Source organism: Geospiza fortis, unplaced genomic scaffold, assembly GCF_000277835.1.
Source record: "Geospiza fortis unplaced genomic scaffold, GeoFor_1.0 scaffold398, whole genome shotgun sequence".
Lineage (NCBI taxonomy): Eukaryota > Metazoa > Chordata > Aves > Passeriformes > Thraupidae > Geospiza > Geospiza fortis.
In genome coordinates, this window is record NW_005054517.1 from 325,539 (window position 1) to 349,559 (window position 24,021).

Genomic DNA, 24,021 nt, shown 5'->3' on the forward strand with positions numbered 1-24,021 from the left:
CCTTCTAACACTTTTCCTACATCAGATACTTTAGCTGAAAATTTTTGGACAATTTGGGAGAAAGTTTAGCGTAACTTGTGTAATGGAAGAGTGCTTTAAGACTGAAATGCCATGCAGAGTTTTCATGCAGAGGGATTTTGCACATAGGATAGCCTGTGTGCACTTGTGGACTTGCAAAGATTAAGGTTTCATCCCTACAGACTTCAACTCCTATCGATTTTTATGATTGCAGAAGTGCAGTCATCCAGCCTGGAGCAGACTTCAAGCTCGAAGCAGCAGGTTTTCTGTGTCTTCTTGGCACCCTGGGTGCTGGCCAGAAACCCAGGGCTTCCAGAAATCAGCTTCATTTAACTCCTTGTGTGACAGGTACCTGTTGTCTATCAAGAGTTTTGGTGCTAGCCCCCCCTTTAAAGATGAGGAACGGGGACACGATGAGGAATTGAGTGGATTTCACAAGGTCACGTATTGAAAGGAAAATGGAGAATGGCTTTACACTGAAAGAAAGTAGATTTAGGATTTAGATTGGACATTGAGAAGAAATTCTTCCCTGTGAGGGTGGCACAGGGTGCCCAGAGAAGCTGTGGCTGCTCTTGGAAGTGTCCAAGGCCAGGTTGGATGGGGCTTGGGGCCAGCTCGGCTAGTGGAAGGTGTCCCTGTCATGGCAGGGGTGGCACTGGGTGATCTTTAAGGCCCCTTCCAACCCAAATCATTCTGTGTCTCAATGATTTCTCCCTTTCAGTTATTCACTTACACAGTCCCACCAGCACCACCCAAGCTGGGACTGGAGGCCCTGGAGCCCCTGGTCAGCCTGAGGTGGGTTGAGGACCCAGATAAGGCTGGTCAAGGCTATTGAGGCCTTTTTGTGCCTTGACAGGTAATATCTTTCCCTCAACGAGCTCCTTGTAGAAACAGATTCACTCATTTAGGCAGAAAGACTGCAATGGCATTTTGGGGATGCTGCTTGACATCATCAGCTAAAACACGTAAGGATCCATTTGCACAGGAGGATGAACTTAGATTAACAGATTTAAACAGCGCCTGAGGGATTTTATACATCATGATTTGGGCAGCAAAGGAAAAAATCAGGTCTTTTACAAATATCAGACATTGAAGCAATTACCTCAGCACACCTGGCAGCCAGCAGATACTCATGGGCTGAGGAGGCTGGCACTTGCTGCACTGGGAAGTGACAAAAAGCACATGGGGACATCAGCTGAAGGCTCACAGGCACTTGCAGGAGTGAAATTCTGCAGGGACAGAGCAAATACCAAGGCAGGCTCTGTGGGCAAGGGCTGTAACACTCAGCAACCAGCCCTCCCATTCCAGACAGACCCTAGTGCAGCTGCAGAGGTTGGGCTGACATAAATTCTCTCCTTCCCTGGATGCATTTGATGTTTTCTCCTTTTCTTTGAAGGGAGAGAGGAGGAAAAACCAGCAGGATTGTTTAAAAAAAGAAGTTAAAAATCAGACACCTTACTTGTTCTTTATTTTGGCTGTTGAGGACATAGTTACAGGGCTCATGTCTCCCTTTTGAGAGGGGAGAAGAAAGCTAAAATCTGGCAGTGCATGAAGCTCTGTTTGAATAAAGGAAAGATGCTGATTTAGTGTGCCTATAATCAAAACTGCTATCAGAAACTGATATGAAGACTTATTCTTAAGCCTGGAATGTAAAACTCTCTTCTAAGCTTGTTAGACATAGATTTAATGTCTCCTTTCAGATTTTTTTCTAGATAATTGTAGCTCAGAATGAGCACCAGAGAGCAAGTTGATTCAATCCCCCTCTGGAAAACCATGTTGACAAGTATGACTTGTCTATCTAGGTGCCTTCTAATTTTTCTGTAGTGTCACACACTGTCCCCTGCAGCTCATGAGGTCAGATCTGGCGGCAGGGAGGCCTCACCATCCTCTACCCTGGTCCTTCCGAGCAACCTGGGCCACTTGGCATTGGGAGGAGCTGAGCTTTGAGATCCCTTCCAACCCAAAGCACTGTGACTGTGTGATTCAGTGATTCCAATGCCCCAAAAAGCTGCTCTGTTTCTCTGTTCTGGGTCTCGCTCCTGTCCCAGACATCTGGGGGGAATTCAAGCAGAGCTCATCTCTGTCCAACAGCTGACTGTGACCACAGGACCGAGCAGCTCACCTCAGTTCACAAGTCCTTTTCTGTCCTTCAGGAAATTCAGCTTGGGAGATGTTTTTTTTTCCTGTGGATTTGAGTACCTTCCTTTGGAGAACAGAACCTGTGTGGTGGCTAAGCCCAGAGCAGAGCACAGCTGAGATCCTTTTTGCTCTCCTCTCTAGCTGATACTGAGCATTAATCCCAAAATTAGAAAACTCCCAGAAATGTTTTGATAATTTTCAGCTAACAAACTAACATAAAGTCAGATGCCAAATTTGCAAAGAAGAATGTCTAAATCCTTTAGCTATGCCTGTGCGTTTCAGCCAAGAAACCAGTAGTCCTAAAACATAAGTAGCTATCCCACCTCATGAGATAAAAGAATTGTGAAAAGCAATAAAAGACAGTGGTATCTGCTCCCCATATTTTAAGCAACTGCTAAAAAATACCCTAAAAAGACATATACTCACACCAAGTAACTGTAAAAATCTTGCTTATAGTTTCTATATTTTCAAAATCTTTTGCCAAGCAATCATATCTATAAAGCTTTCCTGTTTCATCTTCCCCAAGAGATTTGAGTATCTTCCTTTGGAGAACAGAACCAGTGTGGTGGCTAAGCCCAGAGCAGAGCACAACTGCGATACTTTTTGCTCTCCTCTCTGCCCTTTCTGCTCTTTTCTCCCACATCACACCATCATCTTCACACCTGTTTCATTTACACTGAGCTGTGAGAGAATTCCATGGGCAGGTGCCTCCTCAGGTCTCAGTCACTAAAAATTGTTAGCATGAGAAAAATAGCTTCTTGAAGGAAGAATAAGAATCCCTGATGATAACACAGGAGGTCCTGTGGTGCTTTGCAAAGGTGGGCAATGTGATCATCACACTTCAGACAGGGAAGGGAAAGCAGAGACACATGAAGTGATAAACCCAAGGACTTAGAGCAGATAAGAGCAATCTCTGAGACACAGACTATTGCTTTATTCTTTATGTAAAATGTCTTTCCATTTTTCAGTGTCAAAATGCCTTTGAAAAAAAAGGTCTGGACTTATCTTTCCTTCTCTGAGTTTCACTGTTTCCCATCCACCTGCGGAAAATAAAATGTTGCTTCTTGCTGTTGATTCAAAGTTGTAGCATTCCTGAGAATTTTGTGTAATACCTAGAAAACAAAAGATTTGCTCCATTCCTGTTTTCCATGATGTGCAATCTAAAAGAAATATGAAGGGTATTCTGCTACACCATGTATTGCACTTGATCAAAAGCAGTACCTTTGAAATCCCTAAGGCTTGTAAGTAATGGAGGGATAGAGTACCAAAACCCTCATAAATGGTAAAATTATGACCTTTCTGAAATCCAACTGCCTACAAACAGAATTGGATGTATTCCCCACCATCTGTTATCATATTTTTTCTTTGTATGTTTATTTTTAAAGGATATACAAGTCGTATTTAATATTTTGATTAGTTCAAGGAAAGCCAAGCTTTGTGTTTTGCATAAAAAAGCACCATCTTAGATGTGTTAATTTTCTAAATGTTATGGGAAGTTATTTTTTTACTTTCCTTTGAAAGGGCATGTCTGAGAAAAACAGTCTTAAATTTTTATTTCATCATTATGGGAAGTTACAGCCAGGAGAATCCCACTTTGGCACCGAGGATTCTCAATTTTCCATGGAGAGCTGGGATAAATCAGCATTTTCTTGGAATTCAAGTGATCCTACAAACCAGAGAACTTCAGAGAGACTCTGGTCTTCTGCATTTCCACTGACACAAGGGGATCTCAGACCAAGGTCTTAGATACATCTCTCTGATTCCAGAGTAGAGAGAAATATTGAAAAAAAAACCCCAAACCTGATCTTATCAAAAATGTCCATACATTTGTTCAGTTATTTTATTTTGATCCTTGAGAACTGCAGGTAGATGTGGCCCAGAAAAGTTACTGGTGATGCTTAACATCAGCTTTATTGACTCTTACATGAAAGGTTGCTCCACTAGTGAACCAATAATGACCAATTTAGTAGCTGTATCTCTACTGTAAATTAACACATCTGTATTATACTTGACTCTCACCTCTTGGGAAGTAAAAGGTTACATGCACTGAGGTAGCAATAGATTAGTTTTTTTTTTCCCCTCATAAAATTTTCCACAATTTCCATTTTAGAAAGGATTTAAACTTAGTGATTTTTTTTCTTTTCTTGAGCATTGCTGTGCACACATCTGGGCTGTCTCTCTATTATTCTGTGTACCTTAGTATACATGGTTCATTAATTAATGTTCTGTAAGCAGGAAAGCTCAACCCACAAATCAAGCAGACACTTCAATCTGCACTATTTTAGCTCAGTGTCTTAGTGAGCTCATAAAATACCACATGTAATTATATACAACTTTAATATTTTTTTTTTAATTACCTAAAAAAGGTTGACTTTGGTGGGGCTTGCCCTACAACATGATGACAACAAAATGACCACAGATGTCCTGTTCTCTTGTTCACAGCTGAAGCTTGTCCCAGTGGCCAAAATGTTTGCATTGCACTTGCCAGCTCTACATCCACACGTGGTGTAAATACATGGATTTTGCCAGTCTCCAGAACTTTTACATGTTCAAGAGAATTAAGACTTAGTTATGGTATTCCCAGAAGATGCTGAGTCAAATTCCTGATTTCCTGCTGCACTAATGCCAGTGAGGAGACAATAGATTTCTAGCAAAGAAGAATTTAGCCTGTTTTGCTTCTTGAACTCACCTTAACCTCAGAATTTAGAAGAAGGACCAAAAGCTTAGCAGCATTTACAAGTGGCAGCTGGGTGAAACCATGGGGATAACAGAAAATAAATGTGCAGAGCATCTATACCTAAGAATTGTCCTTTAAGCCAGCACTTCAAAGAGACCATTGTTGACATGACAGTTTTTATCACAGAATAAATATTGCGTGATTTGCTCTCTGTATAATGTCTTCTCTACTTGAAAATCTCCCAGCTCTGTTACTTAACAGGTGTTTTTATTTGCCATGCCCCACCCTCTATCTACCACAAATTTAATACAGATTGTTCTTCCCTGGAGTTCTATTGTGGCTTTGGAACTGCACAATTTGTATGTTCCATATGCCTGCACAGTCTTTAGAAAATGTTTTCAGGGCATTTGCATTAATTAGAGAATTTGAATATTCAAAATTTTAGGATATTTCTGATACTGTAAGCTTTGCAAAAATCCTTTGGCTAGAATTTTCTAAATTATCTTTTAATAGGAAACAGGCATTTAGATCCCTCTAACAGCTTAACCCCTCCCTTAGCAGTCATCTTTTCAGGCTTCTGGTCCTTGTTTGTTAAAAGTCTCCTTCTCAGGAGTGTTATGAGGATTAATGCAATGCAGAATGATTTTACAATGGCTGGACAACAGACACCAGTGCATAAATACCAGTTACAGATGCACATGTGATTTTTCTCTCCTCATTTCTCTCCTGTATATTTATGCTCCTTTGGAATATACTTTCATAGATATTTAAAACAAGGAGATCTTTAAACCAAGATTATTTTCTTCAGTGCCTGCACAGGTTCTCTGCAGTTGTTTTGCCAGTATTTAATTTATGACACACCAAGAGGTGCAGCATTAAGCCAAAAATAAACTCCTGGCTCTTCCACTATTCCTTTCCAAGTGCTGGTTTAGTCTAGTGTGAGGAAGATGCTACATATACACAGTAATTAATTTTCCAATCCTAATATTATCATTTTGAATTCAAAAGGGACTCAATTAGTCATCATTACAGTTTAACAGCCTGAAACACTTTAGTGTTAATAAGTAACTGAAAAAGTAAACTCCTATCTCTTCTCATTTAATCAAGTATGGGAATTTTTCAATAGAAAAGTTAGAAATTTTAATACAGCACTAGGTATGAAAATTGAAATTCTCATGACACTCACTTTCTGTAGCTTCATATAATGTCAAAAAACTATGCCCAGCACCTTCCCTGTCTATGCTAAGGATGATGGAAGGGAATGAATATGCTGTGCAATATATTTTTCCCTGATTAATGATAAGAGACAAAAGCATTTGAGGATTTTCACTCTGTTGTGATGCAAAGGCTGGTCTGGCCTGTCTGAAAGTGACTGGAATGTTTTCTTTATTTATACTGATCTATTTTTAACAGGAAATGGCAACCAAATGATCCTCAAGGCTTTTATGGGCCAGTAGAGCAATCTATTGCATTTCAGTTTTGCTTCAAATCTGTGCAGACTTTGTCATACAGTGGGAGCAAGGTTATGCAGTGGTGTAACCTCAAATACATGAATTTGAAGGGGAAAAAAGCCACCACCAGTCTAGGAATATGATACTCAAACCTCAATATGCAGACTCTTTTTGCATGGAAGTGATGGCTTGGGAGCATAAATAAAAGTTTGAGAGGTCTCTGTTGTAGACTCCTGAAATTTAATTTCAAAAGGATTTATAAAATTAATGCAATCTGTGTTTTATGGTCAGAAACAACTGCATGGCTGTAACTGTTTATGGTTATAATTCAGTGTCTTGGTACATGCTCAGCATGAAATACGAGCTGGGTCTTTCCTTATACATTTATTGTTTGCAGGATCATGTCCAAATCATGTTACAAACAATTACACCACATAAAGCTCAAGTATTTATCTGGTTGTATAGACAGATTATTTTATTCTTAGGCTGTAAATTCCTGTTGGTTCACAAGAACCTCTGTGCTCTCCTGGAGGCAGTCAGCTTCCTGCAGGCTCTTGAGAATATTAATATCTCACATACATGCACAGAGCATATTTATTCAGTGACACAATTTCCATTATAATGGATGGGGGTGCTGAGTGTTCAGTTGCAGGACTGTTCTGTTGGAAATATCCATCTTTTAGGGTTCACTTACAGACCAAATTACTGATGGGAAGGAAAAATTTCCCACCAAGTTCCAAAAAACATAGCAAAGGTGAAAATGTCATGATGAGTGCTGATTTGAGTGAATGTGAATCCAGCATTTTATTGCCTGTAAACTCATCAGCTAGAAAAAGTAAAGCTCTCACATTCATGTATTTGAATTCATTCTGTGCTGTTTCAACTTAGACTGAAAACTGGAACTGATTGCTTCAATATATTTAGGAATCTATATGACCTTTGTCATCTCTGAAAACCTCATGATCTTGCATAGATGTTTTAATGAAATCTCTGCAGGATATTAGAAACATCAGCCCATTCCACAGGTATGGGTCTGAGGTACAGAGGGAAGCTGTGGCTTGTCTTCACTGAGCTCCTACATGATGCAATCAATAATTGATCTGTGATAGGGCACACAAAAAAATGCTTTAGGCACCATTTTTAGCTGCTAAAAAAATGTTTTTAGGCTGATCCACTGAGCTGGAGTGATTTGGACTGAAGGAAAATGCTGCTCTTAGGGATACCCAAAAAGTATTTCTAGGCTGATCTACTGAGCTGGAGTGATTTGGACTGAAAGTAAAATGCTGCTCTTAGGGATACCCAAAATTTCAGCATCTGGAGTTGGTGTAAGTCACTTGAGCTCATCACTGTGGGCAGCTCCAGAGCTCTTGATCAGGGCAGTCACTCTGTCCAGCAATGCTGGTGTGGACAGAGGAACTGCCTCTATTAACCACACTTTGCAGTGAAGACAAACCACAAAGCAATTTTCCCAAGAGAAAGCAGCCTGGGTCTTCTGAATCCCACCTATTTTCTGTCCAATGTGTGAACTGTGAGCTTATGTACAGACACTGCTGAATGATTTTGTACTGCTGTACATCATGATTATGTACAGACACTGCTGAATGATTTTGTACTGCTGCTAACAGACAAGATTCTGATGTTGCATATTTTTCATTAATGACTGGCATGAATGGGAAAAAAACCCCAACAATCCCTCCCCTGATGATTGGTGAAGGTTTCCCTTCAACAGTAAATATTATCACTGATGATGTTAATGAAGACATTAGTTTCACAGCATTTGAAGTACGGAAACACTCCACTGTTAACTAGCCTAGTGGGGTTTATGCTAATGTAAAATATAATAAAGTAGAGGCCACTATCTCTTTAAGCTGAAAGAAAGGAAACTTGTTTCTACTTCCAAGGGATGCCTAGTGTGTGCTTATCTAATTGACTGTGTATTTTGTCTAGGTGTTGAGGGAAAGCTAAGAGAATGAAGGCTCTAAGTCCCCAGTGGAAGCATGATATGGCGATGCAGTGCTGGTGCTGAATTGTTCTCTCTGATGGCTCTATGGGAGTGGATAGCACTGAGTCTTCATTGCTGGGTTTTAGCAGTTGCTGCTGTCTCGGATCAGCATGCCACAAGCCCCTTCGACTGGCTCCTCTCTGATAAGGGACCCTTCCATCGCTCACAGGAATACACTGATTTTGTGGACAGAAGTCGACAGGGATTTAGCACAAGATACAAGATTTACAGGTATGAAGCAAAGGGAAAGCAATTACACAGATGCCATCCTTAGAAGTTGTAAGTTATCAATAAGGGTTTCCTTTAAGGGAGAAGTTCAGTTGTGGGAATTAATCCAGACACCAAATTCATTGCTGAAATATATGCAAGGCCACTGTGTATTATGGGAATGCTGCTTGTGTTGTTTCTGTTTTGTTTGAAGAACTTTTGATAATTGATTATGTTGTTCTGGAAAACTTTGTTGTTTACTACCTACCTCTGCTCTGTCCTAGTGATATGGTCAAAAATCTGCTAGGGATTCAAACACCACCTTTGGTTGCAGAGAGATTACCTTTGATCATGCACGAATTGCTTTCTGTGTGGCTCATCAGGACTTAAGCTGAGGTTTTAAGAATGAAATTGTGGCTCTGCATATACTGCTGACAGAAGAGACTTCATGGTACAAAGGAGGGCATTTCAAAAGTGACTCAAAAATGTTTAATGTTAGTTTATTCCATTTAATGTTTATCTATGCCATTGCTTTGAAAAGGGGTGTTTGCTTCCCTGAGGAATCAAGTGATAAGAGCCACTGAATTTTAACAGAGGTTGCAGGTGTTTGGTCCATCACAAATCTCAGCATTAGCCTGGACCAAAGAAAAGAAAAATAAAAGGGAAGACTTCAAAAGTATAGGTCTGCTTGAGGATTTGGGCTTTGCTGTGGAATTGCTTCAACGAAATGTTTGTAACTTGTAAGTCTCTATTTTGAGACAGCACTGGTGAAATATCTCCTCAATCATGTGCAATGGGTGTAACTCAGTGCCATCCAATATTGTCAAGGACATGGGCAGGAAAAGGGGAGCTCAGTCTAATATGAGTGACCTAATGGCAAATAGACAGAAGGACAAATGAGAGACCAGGAGAGATTAAAGACTGGGAAAATAAATCTATAAGCAGACAGACTTTTTACTTCAAAATGTGAAGGATTCCTTCCAACAGCCAAAAGCAAGTGGGGCAGCAGGGCAATACAGGGCAGATTTTCAGCTCCCCTAATAACTGTCCATCCTACAAACACAGACCATACTGGTATGGGAAGACACACACTGGTTTCACTGAAAAGCACAGAAGAGATTGTGCAAATGTCATACCTATTTTTGGATACTATTCCCCAGTCCTTTAGAAGAAGGTTAGAGTGATATATGCCTATATGTATATTATATTTAATTCAGCGTCCAGTAGCCTGTGACAAAAGTGCTGGCCTCAGCATGTAAAGATTTTACTTTTAAGGAGTTGGCTTTATTTTCCTTTCCCAAATACATGCAGCAGAGGGCACTCTGTCGCAGGTCAATTTTGCAGTGGGCTCCTTTGCGATCTACAGAGAAATTAAACCCATTTTGCAAATAAAGTGTGATTTGGAAATATGCTTGATGAAGTGGCTTGTCTTAACAGAACAGCATTGCCCAATATTTACTGCGTTTTAAAAGCCAGCTGTCAGGACCAATAATGTAAAGCCAATAATGCAGAGACTGAGGCAGCATATTTTATTCCCATTATTCTGTATTAGTCAAAACTGAACCAAAATTATCTTGCTAAAACATGAAAGATGGAATTGTATTTCATTTGAGCTCTTACAATCAGGTCCTTGAGAATTTTCCTCCTCTCAGCCATCATTACAGCAACACTGTTAAGTTTCACAGATCTGTAATCACACTGCTAATATTTATTTGGGTTTGTGCATAGGTTTCAATTGACTTTAATTTACACAATCCCACAGAAAATGTTTCTCAGCTTTAGTTCCATTCTCTGCCTATTCCAGGAAGTCAAAAGAGCCACAAGCTGTACTTTTTTGATTCAGCCCTCCGAAAACAAATCTTACTGTAAAGTTTACTTGTGAAATATGGTCCCATTAGTGAGTAGTGCAGAACACCGTGACCTTGTTAGAAGCCACACACTTAAATTTATTCTCTGTTGCTTTTCTATGAGCTTTCCCAGGCTCTAGGACTTGGAGCCTAATTGTCTGTTCATTCCCTCACCTGTCTTTTACCGAATGGAAAGGATCCCTCAGGGACAGGTCCTTGTTTGAAGGGAGAGGTGAGGAGGAGGAGAGCCCCTACCTGCAGGGACTCAGCTGAATTAACCAGGGAGAAAGGTGCTAAGAGAGCCCCTCCAGTCCCTGAGCTCTTCACCCCTTGAACCACATACCTGAGACCTGAAATGTAAAGGTTAAGGATGAAGGGAAGTCTTCTTCCTTCATTTTAAATCCATGCCAGCTCAAAATCTATGTGGTGAAGGATGAGTGAGATGTGTAGGGTGAGGGACTCCAGGGGGTTGTGTCCCATCTGAGCCCTTCCTGGCAGGATGTTGGTAGCACAGTGGGGTCAGACAGAAAATGACTGAAGACCCCTTTTCTTTTCCAATGGCACAAATGTGGCAAGAGGCTTCAGGCTGCCTGAAGGAATGCCTCTCTTCTATAAGGAACAAGATATCAGCTCCAGAAAAGCCAACAGGGCTTTGAGCAGTAGCAGCTCACCTCCTGTGTCTCCAGGCTGACGCAAGAGATGACCAACTGTATCTCTCTGCCAAAACCCATCAAGTCCTGCTGCCCATGGGAACCAGCTTGGAAAGAGCAACCTCACACTGGGACTGTTTGTCTACAACTAGCAGAAATGAAACAGCCTTAATAAAAATAACACAAAGCCAGCAGTGAGTTGCACATATTCCATGTCATAGTTCAAGGTGTGTAGCAGGAGATTTCAGCATGAGACTGCTGTCTGATTTTTGTTTTCCAACAGTGGAACAATTATTCAGTGACGAGAATGATGTTTTCATTTCCCCTCCATTTGCAGTCTCAGGAGAGGCAGTAATGGTGTGGAAAAAAATTAAATCTTGATGGAATCTGTAATATCACAAGATTTTATTTCATTCCCTCATTAAAAACATTCTCTATTTTAATCAAAATTATATTAAAAAGGATGTTATTCTGCTCTTGGTTATATCAAGTAATGCATTTTTCTGTAAATACCAAAGTTACAGGTGCAAAGACCTTGGTCTTGAACCATTGTTTGACACTGGTTTGAATGGGGTCAAGGTCATGCACTGCAGGCCCATGAAAGTTACAGAATGATTAAAATCAGATAATAGGACAGAGAAATTGCAAAAGCACCCAGTAGAGAGAATAACAAAAGAATATTAAAGTGGAATTTACTTGAAGGATACATTGTCATTATTTTTCAGCTATTGAGTAAAACAATGTTGTGCTAATTCTTTTATTTCTGTCACTCGCGTGGCAGGAGACAGACTGATTTTAAAGTTTAATTTCACATATGGCAACTGTTTTTAATGATTCTCAGTAGGATTACTTTTTTCAGTTCTTGTTTTACATAACCTGTTTCCATTTAAAAATTCATGCAGTCAAACTTTTAGGCTAAAATAAGAAAATTTTCATGCAAACTTTTAGGCTAAAATAAGAAAATTGATCACTCTGTGGACTGTGTGCTAGCATTTCTGTTTTCATGGGACCACAGACTGGTTTGTGTTGGAAGGGACCTTAAAGATCATTCAGGGACACCTTCCACAATCCCAGGGTGCTCCAAGCCCTGTCCAGCCTGGCCTTGGGCACTGCCAGGGATCCAGGGGCAGCCACAGCTTCTCTGGGCACCCTGTGCCAGGGCCACATCACCCTCACAGGGAAAAATATCCAATCTAAATTGACCCTTTTTCAGCTTAAAGCTAAGCTCCCTGTTTGCGTGCCAATAAGGCAAAAAGCAACTGCTTTGTATCCACACCCTGTGGTCGCTGTAAACAAGTGTTCATCTGCCCATGAATCTGTTATAAATTATTGGGATGAAGCCAAGGATTTGCACCAAGGAACACACTGATTAACTGAGCCCAATTTCTAATAGGAGGTCTTAACCTCAGCATATTTTTTTTAAATATAAAAGTTACACTTTTTCTTATCTCCACGTCTGGCTTTTGTAGCATCAAACAATCGTGATAAAACCAACTAGTGCACCAATTGTGGGAATGCACAAGCAGAAAAATCATCTGCTACCCATGTTTTATTGTATACATTAAGGTTCAGTTATGTTCATGGGCAAACAAGCTGGCTCTCTCCAAGGCCAGGAGTAGTCAATGTTACAGGACAGAGCTGAAAGAGACAAATAAATATGAAATAAGTTTTAATCTGATATTGAAGAACACTAAATAATATACAACTGGTGTGCTCAACATTGTTAAAAGTTGGAAATTGTGGGCTGGTTGTGCTGATTTTGTGATCATTATGGCAGTGCTCTATTCCTTCTAATGCTTCAAAGGAAATACCCTCCTGCAGGAAATTTAATAATTGCCACAGTTTTTGGTGGTATTCTTCATCACTGGTCTATGAAGAAAACCACCGAGAAAGCACCTGGATGGCTGCTGAAAACCTCTAGAGGCATGGGAATGCTGTGTCAATATTTCATGGAAGGTGGCTCCTGCAGTTAGCATCAATAAGTATTTTGGCAAGGGAAACCAAGTTTATAATTTGTTATTTAATACACAAAAGGAGTGCTGTGCCTCTTATGTAAATCAGCTACCCAGACAAAGGAATTTAAATCCAAACAGAATGAGACTGAGAGGTTACCAGGATGGAAAGAGTGATTGTGAAATTATGCAAAGAACTTACATTGTATCAGAAGAGGTAATTTCTACAGAGATAGGGAAGTATTCAACCTATCAAATAAGGTCTTGAGGAAATCTCCTCAGGGATACTGTGGAGTTTTGTTGAAGCAAAATGATTTAAAACCTGAAACAGATGTGAAAAATCAGGGGAAGAAAGAGCCTCACTCTTTTAAGGTGGAAATACTTGACAATATTTGGGGGGGGGGAAGAGCTGAAAAAGGATAAAATTCCTGCCAACAGAATACATACTATAAAGTTAGATGAGCTATCTAAACCAAAAGCCATCACTGTCTCAAAACCAAATTGGTATAAACTGGCTACGAATAAATTTAGGTTGGTTCTTAGAAAAGAAGAAATTCTGGGACATACAAAGTTACAGAACCTTCCCAATCATACAAATAGGAGGAAAGGGTTTTGTGATGTGATGCAGATAAAAGTGGGTGAAGTTTTAGTGACCATTGACATCCTTTGGAGCAACTACACCAATAAGTGTCCAATACTGCTCTGCAAAAGGTATAGAAAAGGAATCTCTTGAAGCAGTGAGTTGCCCTTGGCAGCCTGGTATTCATGTAGCTTGAGAAGATTCCCTTAGAGGCTGTTTTAAAAGTGATTGTGTTCATGAACAGCTACAAAAATAGAAGCATTTGAAAATAATACTATCAAGTTAAAGATAAGAACACATTGGGTTCCTCTCCTGTGTTCTGAATCCTCTGAACCCAGAGGGCAAAGTGAGCAAGACTCAAGACTGCAACAGGACACTCACTAATATGTTTCAACTCCTGTGTGTGAACCTAAGTAGGGCCAACATTAGTTGGTTTTGTCATTTTTTTACTCCCTATCAAAATATTTTAGCCCACAGTTCTCACTAGACTTGACATATGTGACAGACAATGTTAACAAAATCCATGGGGCTTCAGTTGTGCAGGTGCACACTATGCCCTGAATCACAATTTTCACTCCAGTTACAGTCTGAAATAACATTTCCTTGTGCTCTTCCTGAGGCTGATTTGACCTGATTAATCTGGAATTTCAAAGTATGGGGAAGAAAGGTCTTTCAACAGTGGTTTTCAATACAGGTGTTTTAATGGGAATAACAGAAATAACAGAAATCTCTGCCTTTTCCAGCAATTGGCTCTATCAGTAAATAGCTTCTGGTCTGTGTTGTAATTGGTTCCTTTAGGGAATATTCCATCCAATGTGGTGGATAAAATGTACAGAAATCAGATGAATCATCATTCCAGAATGTTTGCAAAAGGCTAGATTGGGGAATGCACTAAATCCTCTTTAGAATTTCAGGGGCTCACAGGCTGGTAAGAGGGAAGAGCTTGAAGAGAATTTTTGGGTTGTGAGTTGATACATTCCCACTAGAAAAATAATATTTGTAGCCCAGTACATATCCAGACATTTTTAAGAATGTCTGGATATTAAAAACATCAATGAGTTTAATTTTGGATTGTGATACAACATCTTCTCTTATTCTAGTTAGCTGGGCATAGAAAAACATGGCACCAGTTAAAAAATTAGGTGTGGTGAAACTGCTTGAATAAGGACATACCTGAGCAAAATTAAAACTTCAGATGACCATATTTCCAGGTCTAGAAACACCTGGATAATGTCCTCCAAAATCATTGAATTTCCATTACTGTTCTAAATACAAATTCCTTTCATAGGAAAGGATTTTTCATTTAATTTTAGAGCCTAAAAACGTATCAGGTCATGATGCTTTACAATTAGCAATTCCTGTTATCAATATTATATAACATCAATATTATATTAGTTTCTTGATTCAGGGGGATTCTCTGGAGGGTATATGCTTGTGAAAAGGTGGAAATAAAGGATGAGAAAATTTAAACTGAGAAGCCATGAATACATAACAGAAAAGTTTAGAACATGTTTCCAGATGAGTTATAACCAGAGCCTAGTTTAGTTTAGCCAGAATATTAAAGGATTGATGAGTCCCTAGACTGGAGGTTCACAAAGGTGAAGGAGGGTTTGGCTATCTCCAGTATCACTGGGACAATCAGGGGTCTCCAAAGATGCGTATCAGAGACATGAAAGGTGCAGAAGAGAAAGACTGGACACTTGTTGAGGTCTGTGCTCACAATCCCAGTTGTGTGAGGGGTCTGCCATGCAAGGATAAGTGGCATTCCAATGGGCAATAATGAAAGAGCCTGAGATCTTGTGGGTACTTGTGTCCCAGGAAAAGGGCAGACAGAAATGAGGGCTCAGAGATGGACAGGAAGGCAGGCAGGCAGTTCTGATTCCCAAAATGACCCTGTTTTTCCAGCTCTCTGACATCTATGAGCCAGCGTGGCAGAAAAGTCATGTGCACTTTTTACTGAAGAACAAAAGGAAAAGAAAGCACTTTTTACTCAAGAACAAAGAAGAAATCAAGTTCATTTTTGAGACTGATACACAATATTGGCCCATATTTGAAGATCTTGGAAAAAAGGCCCTATCCCTGGAAGTGTCCAAGGCCAGGTTGGACAGGGTTTGGAGCAGCCTGGTCTAGTGGAAGATGTCCCTGCCCATGGCAGGGGGTGGAATAAGATGGGCTTTAAGGTCCCCTCCAACACAAACCATTTTGTGAGTCTCTGAAAAGCATGACAGCCCCTGAAGGCACAGTGTATTTTTAAGTGATTCTGGCTTCCTACAGGATTTGCAGAACATTCAGTTATTTATCAAGAGAGTTATTGAGAGTCATTCAGTTATTGAACACATTATTGATCAGAGAGCCCAATTCTACAGAACCCAAAGGCCTCGAGGGTGTTTTTGCCAGGGACCAGACTCAGACCCACCCCATATCCCCTCACTCCACTCAGTATCAGCCTCCTGGGTTTCAGAGGAAGGGTGGAGTTCCTCTTGGCGAGCTGGAGCAGCACTGGGCAGGGTGCTGGGGAGCAGTGCTGGCTGTGCCAGCAGGATTAGGAGTGTTCTCAGGAGTCAGCTTGACAAGAACACGAGCGTGTTTCAGCTTGGCAACAAAGGAGACTATTGATGCCAAGGTTGCCTTCTGTATATCTTCTTTTCATAATACACTGCAGGAGTCTGTGTTTTGACAATCTCTCTTTGTATTTCTCCCTATTTTTTCTGTGTATTTAATCAAAGATCCTAAAGAAACTCAAATGGCAAGGAGAAGAGCAAATCTTATTTTTTGTAAACATTATTATAATCTACTTCTAGAATATACTCTCTTTCAAAATCTAATATTTAATGATAATTATTAGATCAAACCTCCTACTGATCTGTTTCCCAAGAACAAAGAACATTTATTTAGAGAATATGGTGTGTCATCATTTCAGTTAGTGAGTTCATGAATCATTTAAGTTGCCCTAAAAAAATTAGTATAATAGAGGCTGTAACTTAATGGTTTCATGCAATCACTGAAGTAGTGTAAAAGCTGTTTAGCACTAATAACAGATACATTCTTCAGTCAGCAGGGTAGTCTGACAGGATTTTGCACATGAAATCAGGTCATTTTCATTAATTCTTTGAAGACATTTCGTTAGTTTGGTCTTTGTTCTTTCATTGCCCTTCCTTTTCATTTTTGTTTCAGTATCCCTGCTGGTACTATCAGTGATGTTCAAGACGTAGAGGATATCAAACACTGATGACTTTCATAAAGGAGAAAATTACCAAGATTTCTTTCAGTTACTGAAGAAAAAAGGATTTTAAAATTTTTTTTTGTTACTTGCAGCAAATTCTCTGTGCTTTTGTTTGAACCCCCATGTTGCTGTTTTCTCTTACTGCTAGGGCAGTAGCTGTCTCCAAACAGAATGGCTCTTAGGTTTTTCTTTTTGACTATATGTTAAGTCTATATGGGTGGCACATTGTACCTTATGCAGAGAAAAATGACTGAGTGGCACATAAACCTTCCCTGTATAAAAAGCCAGTGATATTGATTGGAGTGTGTGATTCTTTGTATAGAAGGGCATTTGTGCCTTTTCCATGCAGGAAAAAGAACAACTGACACCGAATGTGCTCACTCAAGAATTTTTGCCATTTTCTTTTACTATCATTAAGTTAAGGTTGTGGTCAATATCTCTGAATCCAAATCTTACTTGTCTTCTAGCTTGGATTGATTGATTCTACAGGCTTTCACAGTCATTATGCTGGTTGTGAAATTTTTTATTTTTTTTTGTAGCTACAGGTCCATTCCAGCAGAGACCCTTGTGAAGAAAAGCAATACTTCAAAATAATGTCTTGTTGCTCGATTCTGCCTAGAATCCCAATATGATTGTTATGGATAACAGTGTTCTTAAGGTCATTAATGGCTCTGTATCTCAATTCATCTTCTGATACTCTCAATTTCTACTTTATTTATGCAGCTTGAAAAGAGAAGATATTGTTACTGACCAGACAATTTGATATATACAGAGCTCTGAAAAATGCACACACAGAGCCCACCAGCAATTTAGAAGTTGTGTATGCAGGTCTCACATGCATCTATTCTATCCAAGAGATAGAAACTGGCTTTGAGGAGTGAATGCTAATTTCTTCAGGGAAAAGCACATGGAGAGGTTTTGACTTATATGTGTAACATAGTTTAAAATCAAAACAGAAGAGACACTACCAAATATTCAGAAAGAAAGCAGAATCTGAGTACTGAGGAAATGTAATTGATTAATCTAAACTAAATATTTGGGTTTCAGCTAATTCTGAACTACAGAATCCTTACAGTTCTTGAACTATAGCTAATATAGATTGGATTGGATGCTTTACTAGTAACTCAAATACAATATCATCTTTTCTTCCTGATATATATATGTTCTAATAATAGACATTGGTTCATTATCAAGTCACATCTAATTGTATTTTATTTAAACTACATCTTTAGCTATTTACAAAAAATACTGGCTACAGATAATAATAATAATAATAATAATGATGACGATGATGAAGGCTAAACTTTACACAGCATAAGCAATCTGACAACCTGCGTTAACAAGCAGAATGTGGCCTTTTGTCTACATTTCTTGTATTTACCCATGCGAAATAAATAATTATAATTTTTAAAAATAATTCATAAGTTCAAGTGATTAAAACAGAATACATAGGATTCAAGCAGGAGACTGATCATTTTCAGAGATGCTTCAGTTTCAAGACTCTCAGGAATCTCAGGCCTCCCTTGTAGTAGAGAAGCAGGTGGGCTCACAGCCCTGCAGGGCAATTAGTCAAGGCCTGCTAGCCAAGGGTGTATTGAAGATGAAGGCTGGAGACAAGTGCCTGCACGTAACAGGAAGAAAGATCCTCTTCCTCCTCCTCACCTCCTCAGAATCTGACAAGCAGGGGTGCACCAGGCACGAGGCTCTGGAACTAGAAGGCCAGACAGCTGATGAGGTGGGCAAAAGTCCTGTTGTTGTGGGACCCCCTAAAACCTAAAAACCTAAAACCTCCTGTGGGGCTACCACCATCTGTACCCTAAAAACACCTGGATGACAGCTTTTTGGAACTGGTGCTGTGGGAGCCAGCTTGCAAAGATGCCCTCCTGGATCTGCTGCTTGTCTGCAGCTGGGATTTTGTGAGCAGAGTGGAGGTTGGGGCTGGCTTGGCCACAGCAAGCACGGAGTTGTTGAGTTTAAAATCTCTGGTGGCAGGAGGAAAAATGTCAGCAAAACGTCAGCTCTGGCCATGAGGACAGCAACCTCAGCCTGATCAAGTGAAAAAGGTCCCTGGGAAAATGTTTTAAATGTGGCACATCACATTTATATGATGGACTGGGGCTCATCAGCACTGGTCAGTTTTGCTGGTCAGCAATTCCCAAATGCTGGAAATCAGAAGACCTGCTTGCTGAACAGGGATCTGCTCTTGGAAATAAGGCTAAAAAGAAAGGTGTGGAAGCCATCAGATGATGTGGGGAGAATACAGAGATGCTTCTTCCCATTGTGGGGAGAAAATCTGTGCAGCCAAAGCTCAGTTGAAGTTGAGGCTGCCAGAACTGTGGAGGAAAATTAAAAGAGTTTTTTCAAAGACAGTAATGGCAAATGGCAGAGTAAAAATAACATTGGCATATGCCAGGATGAGCATGGTCACCTCACAAACTGAGACAGAGACAAGGTGGATGTGTTTAATGTCTTCTTTCCCTCTGTCTTCAACACGGGTAATGGACCCACAGAGTTTCACTGCTGTGAGCTGGAGAACTCTGTCCATGAGAATGATCAACTCCAGTCTATCCCGAACTTGTGAGGGATCTCCTGCTCCAGTTGAATCCCTACAAATCTATGGGGCCTGGTGGGCTTCATCCAAGAATCCTCAAAGAGCTGCTGATGTCATTGCAAAATCTCTCATGATGATTTTTGAGCAGTCTTGGGAATCCAGAGAGGTCCCAGCTGCCTGAAATCTGGCAAGTGTTCTTCTGATATTCAAGAAGTGGGACTCTGGAAACTACAGGTCTGTCAGCCTCTCTTCAGGGCCTGGTAAAATTATGGAGAAGGTTATTCTGGGAGGTATTGGAAACCACCTGGTGGACAACACAGTCATTGGTCACAGCCAGCATGGCTTCCTGAGGGCAAAGTCCTGCTTATCAAACCTGATTTCATTTTATGACAAGGTAACCCACCTGGCTGATCAAGGGAAGCCTGTTGGTGTAACCTTTTTGGATTTCAGTAAAGGTTTCCAGACTGTCTTTTCAAGAATCCTTCTGGACAAAATGTCCATCCCACAGCTGGATAAACATATCATGAAGTGGGTGAGCATCTGGCTCACAGGTCAGGCACAAAAGGCTCTAGTGGCTGGGATGACACCAGACTGGCAACCTGCCACTAGTGGGGTTCCACAGGGCTCCATCCTCAGCCCTGTGCCCTCCAATGTCTCCATTAACCAACTGGACCTAGGACTGGAAGGAATGCTCAGCAGATGATACAAAACTGGGAGGAGCTGTTTGATTCCCTCAGAAAGGCACTGCAGAAAGTCCTCAACAAATTAGAGAGATGGGCAATCACCAAACATGTGGAAAAGGAATGTGCTGCCCCGGGACAGGGCAACACTGGCTCTGTGTATGGAGTGGGGAGCAAGAGGCTGTAGAGCCCTGGGGGTCCTGCTCCATGGCCAGGTGGATCTGAGTCAGCAGAGAGCCCTGGCAGCCAGGAGGGACATCCCTGTCCTGGGGACACCAGGCCCAGCACAGGGGATTGTCCCCCTCTGGTCTTGGGTGGCCTCACCTCGAGCGCTGGGGGCAGTTTTGGGTGCCACAATATAAAAAAGACACTGAACTGTTAGAGAGCACCCAAAGGAGGGCTTTCCTTCAGGGGAAGCCTTATGAGGATCTCTGAGGGCAGCTGGTCTGTTCACCTGGAGGAGACTGAGGGAGACCTCACTTCAGTTATAATTTCCTTGTGAGGGGGAAGAGGAGAGATGGACAAGTTGATCTCTTGTCCCTCATGGCCAGGGACAAGACTCATGGAAGTGGCCTGAAGGTGTGTCAGGGGAGGCTTAGGTTGGATATTAGGAAATAGTTCCTCTCTCCAGAATGTGGTGGGCACTGAGCAGTCTCCTCCGCAAACGGGTGCAGCCCCAAGGCTGCCAGAGCTCCAGGACAACTTTCTCAGGGACAGGGTGGAATTGTTGGGGCGTCCTGTGCAGGGCCCAGAGCTGGACTCAAAGATCCTTGTGGGTCTCTTCCAAACTGGCATATTCTGTGTTTCTGTAATGATGCTTTTGGTAGCAAATCGCCAGGCTTGATAAGTTAGAATAAGTGGAAAATGTGGTGCTTGTCCATCTACTGATGTCTAGAGCCCAAATATTGGTGATTACTGTGAGAATGAATCAGTGTGAATATGAATTCATGTGTTTATATATATTCATGAGTATACATTTCTGTACACATATATGTATGTGTGTGCACGTGTCTGAATACAAAGATATGTGGATATATACATGCATAAAGATAGATAAGGATTAGTAAAATAAATTAGTTTAACAATTCACCTTTTTGTAGAGAGAATACTGTTGATTAGAAAGAAAATCTTATATCCTCTGCAGTCTGGTGTCTGAATAGGAGCCTTTGGCCAAGGCATTAATGAAGTTTGCTATGGACATTTGCTCATGAATCAGACACCCAGAAAATCTTTGTAACCCTGGCAATGCCAAAAGATCTTTCCTGATTAGATCCTTGTATTAAAATGCCTATGGCAGAAATATTCTGTCACATCTTGCTGCATTTTCTCATGCTTTTGGTCAACTCTAGATTATGCCTTAAACTTATCCATTAAATTTTAGCTGTGGCTGTAATAGAAGACTTCTGAGAATCTGAAAGACATTACCATGAAACTTCTTTTTCCTTTTCATTACTAGGAAACTTATTTTTCATACCGGGGCTACCATGACTTTGCTCCATTTCTTTTATCTGTCTTTGCATATGATTCTGGATACAGTTAATGAAATTAGCCTTGAGAAGGTACAGAAAAAATTAGGTATGTATGTGACTACAGAGGCTCTTCATTTAAATCTCAGCTTTCTAGAGATTCCTTCTGTGATAATGTCAGGGGGAATTAATATGCTGTAGATTTTCCACCTGTACCTTCTTTTCTAGGTCCACCATGTGCTCATGTGTTGATGGTGCTAAGAGCTATCAATATGTTTGGTAAATATTAGAGGTGGTGCACAACTCCAAGCTGTCAAATAATCTGAAAGGAGTTTTTGTTGAGCTCTGTGCCTAGGACTGCTTTTTTCCTTAGATACTTTTGCCTTTACACTTAAAAAAAAAAGATATGTTTTTGTTTTTGTTGTTTTGTTTCAGGCCTTGTGTAGTGTCTGGAAGATATTTTTATTGTAGTTGCCTTTGAAATTTGGTATTCCTTTAAGTAGAACTATTTCTTGTGTGGTTGACTTCAAAGGCACATTTGTTTATTTAAGATTCTGCCTGATGAACTAATGGTTATATCTATTTTTGCTGCTGACTCCTTGGCCTGGGTGAGCACAAATGTGTGCTTGTTTACACGTTCTGAAGTAGCAGCTCTGTGTGACTTGGGTATGTGTTTCCTTGGCACCCAAACCATGGAGGAGTCTTAGAAATCAATGTAATACGTCAAACTCCCTGACAGTTGTTCTTTCAGAGAGACAAAAACAATCAAAAACACTAAATAAACAACCAAACTGTTCAATTTTTTTTTTAAGAGTGATGGTCATTTTCCCACTCTATGAAATTGGTAAAATGTGAATCACTTAAAAAGGAATTTTAACTATAGTAATTCATTGGAATTTAGAGATAATTAACAAGAACTTTTAAACTTCAAAAGTTGCAAAGTAGGACATTAAAAGGAAAGAAAAGTTCAGTCTTAGCAAAATGATCTGGAAGGTGCTCTACAACATATAACTCAGAATCAAAACAGTCCCTATGTTTTCTGCTCTCTGAATTAAATTATCCTGTCACAAGGTTTGGTAATCCCTTTTAGTCAATGCTGAAAAGGAAGAAAGGAGTGAAATGTATGACTTCACATTACAAATGCCCCAGGCAAAGACACTTGTGTTATTTGCCCTTTGGCACTAACCAGGTCTTGAAAATCAGGAATCATTCTATCTCCATAATAACATTATGCAAAAATGACATGACCTGTGAATTAGTCTTGTGGGGTATTAAACTCTCTGTCTCAGATGAAGTAATCCACTTCTAGTTAAAGCAGGGGGGCTGAACTGACAAACTACAGAAATTTCTGCGTCTAGACTAGCATGAAATGGTATGTTGATCTTCATTGTAAGTTGACAGGCATACAGAGGGAAATATATAAAAGTATAAATGTGTCCACTGTGGACTTGATGCTGAAACTAATCCAGCAAAAGGATTAGGATTTGGGATTTATTTAACTCCTTTCTAATATAAAGAGTGATGATGTTTTTCTCACTGATAGCAAATGGTGGAGTTTGGAACAGTACTATGGAGATTTAATTCCCATGCTGTGAAATGAGGAACAGTCATGCTCCTCATGGGCAGAAGGCAGACGCCTTCACAACCAGGCTGTTCAAAGACTGTACATTTACTTTTTATGAGCTCAGCTATTACTAAGTGCAGTAGAAAAATGTTGGGTCTTGGGTTTCTGTGGTTGAAATGGCTCCCAAGGTATTAGAGAGTCTTTTTTCCAAGCCCCGTGACCGAAGAAGAAGTCGAGATTCGTCAGTTCTGCTTTTCAAGGTTTATTTTCTCTTATCTATGACATTCTTTCTCTGACCTGCTGAGATCTGTCCAGCAGATCGGGTTGAGGCACACACTGACCACCCTTGGGGTGGTATTAACTTTTTACATTATGAACTACGTATACTTTATTGACAATAATTTTCCAATACCTATCACCTATGTTAGACAGTCTGTCTCTACTCGAAACCAATCAAACAGTGTCACCATCACAGCAGAAGATGGAGGACAAGAAGAAGGACAGGACACACCCAGATTCCTCCATCTTGCCTCTTGAACCCCCATTGTAAATCCCCGAAATTCTACTTTTTCACCCTGTGACAAATTAACTATCATTCTACTCAAACTCTTGTGGCTTGTAAATCTTCACACAAAGTTGGTAATTCTTTCTATGGGCTAAAATCAAAGGCACAGGTGTTTTTGACTCCGTGCCAAGGTCTCTGAGCCCCTTGCCAGGGTTTTGAGTCCTCCAGGGCAGCCAGAGGAATGTCCTGGGTTCTGACAGTGCTGGAGAGTGGGAAGGCCTTGCAGAGGGACCCAAACAGGCTGGATTGATGGGCCAACACCAGCGGTGTGAGGGTGAACAAGGCTAAGCACCAGATGCCTGCACTTTGTGCACAATAACCCCCTGCAGCTCCAGGCTGGGGCAGAGTGACTGAAAGTCCCTGTTGGAAAAGGCCCTGGGGGTGTTGGGGACAGAACTTAAAAATGAGCCCAGGCGTGCCCAGGTGGAGCAGAGGCCAGTGGCCCCTGG

At 40.6% G+C, this 24,021-nt stretch overlaps 1 protein-coding gene across 1 annotated transcript in view; it reads left to right on the top strand.

Annotated features, from left to right (window-relative positions):
• The window catches only part of BRINP3 (BMP/retinoic acid inducible neural specific 3), a 200,285-nt gene that overhangs the window by 10,170 nt on the left and 166,094 nt on the right, over positions 1 to 24,021 (top strand). Inside the window, exon 2 of the mRNA XM_031063611.1 lies at positions 8,233 to 8,518. Within this exon, the coding sequence (XP_030919471.1) occupies positions 8,283 to 8,518 (236 nt within the window). The 5' untranslated portion in view covers positions 8,233 to 8,282. The remainder of the gene's footprint in view (positions 1 to 8,232; positions 8,519 to 24,021) is intronic.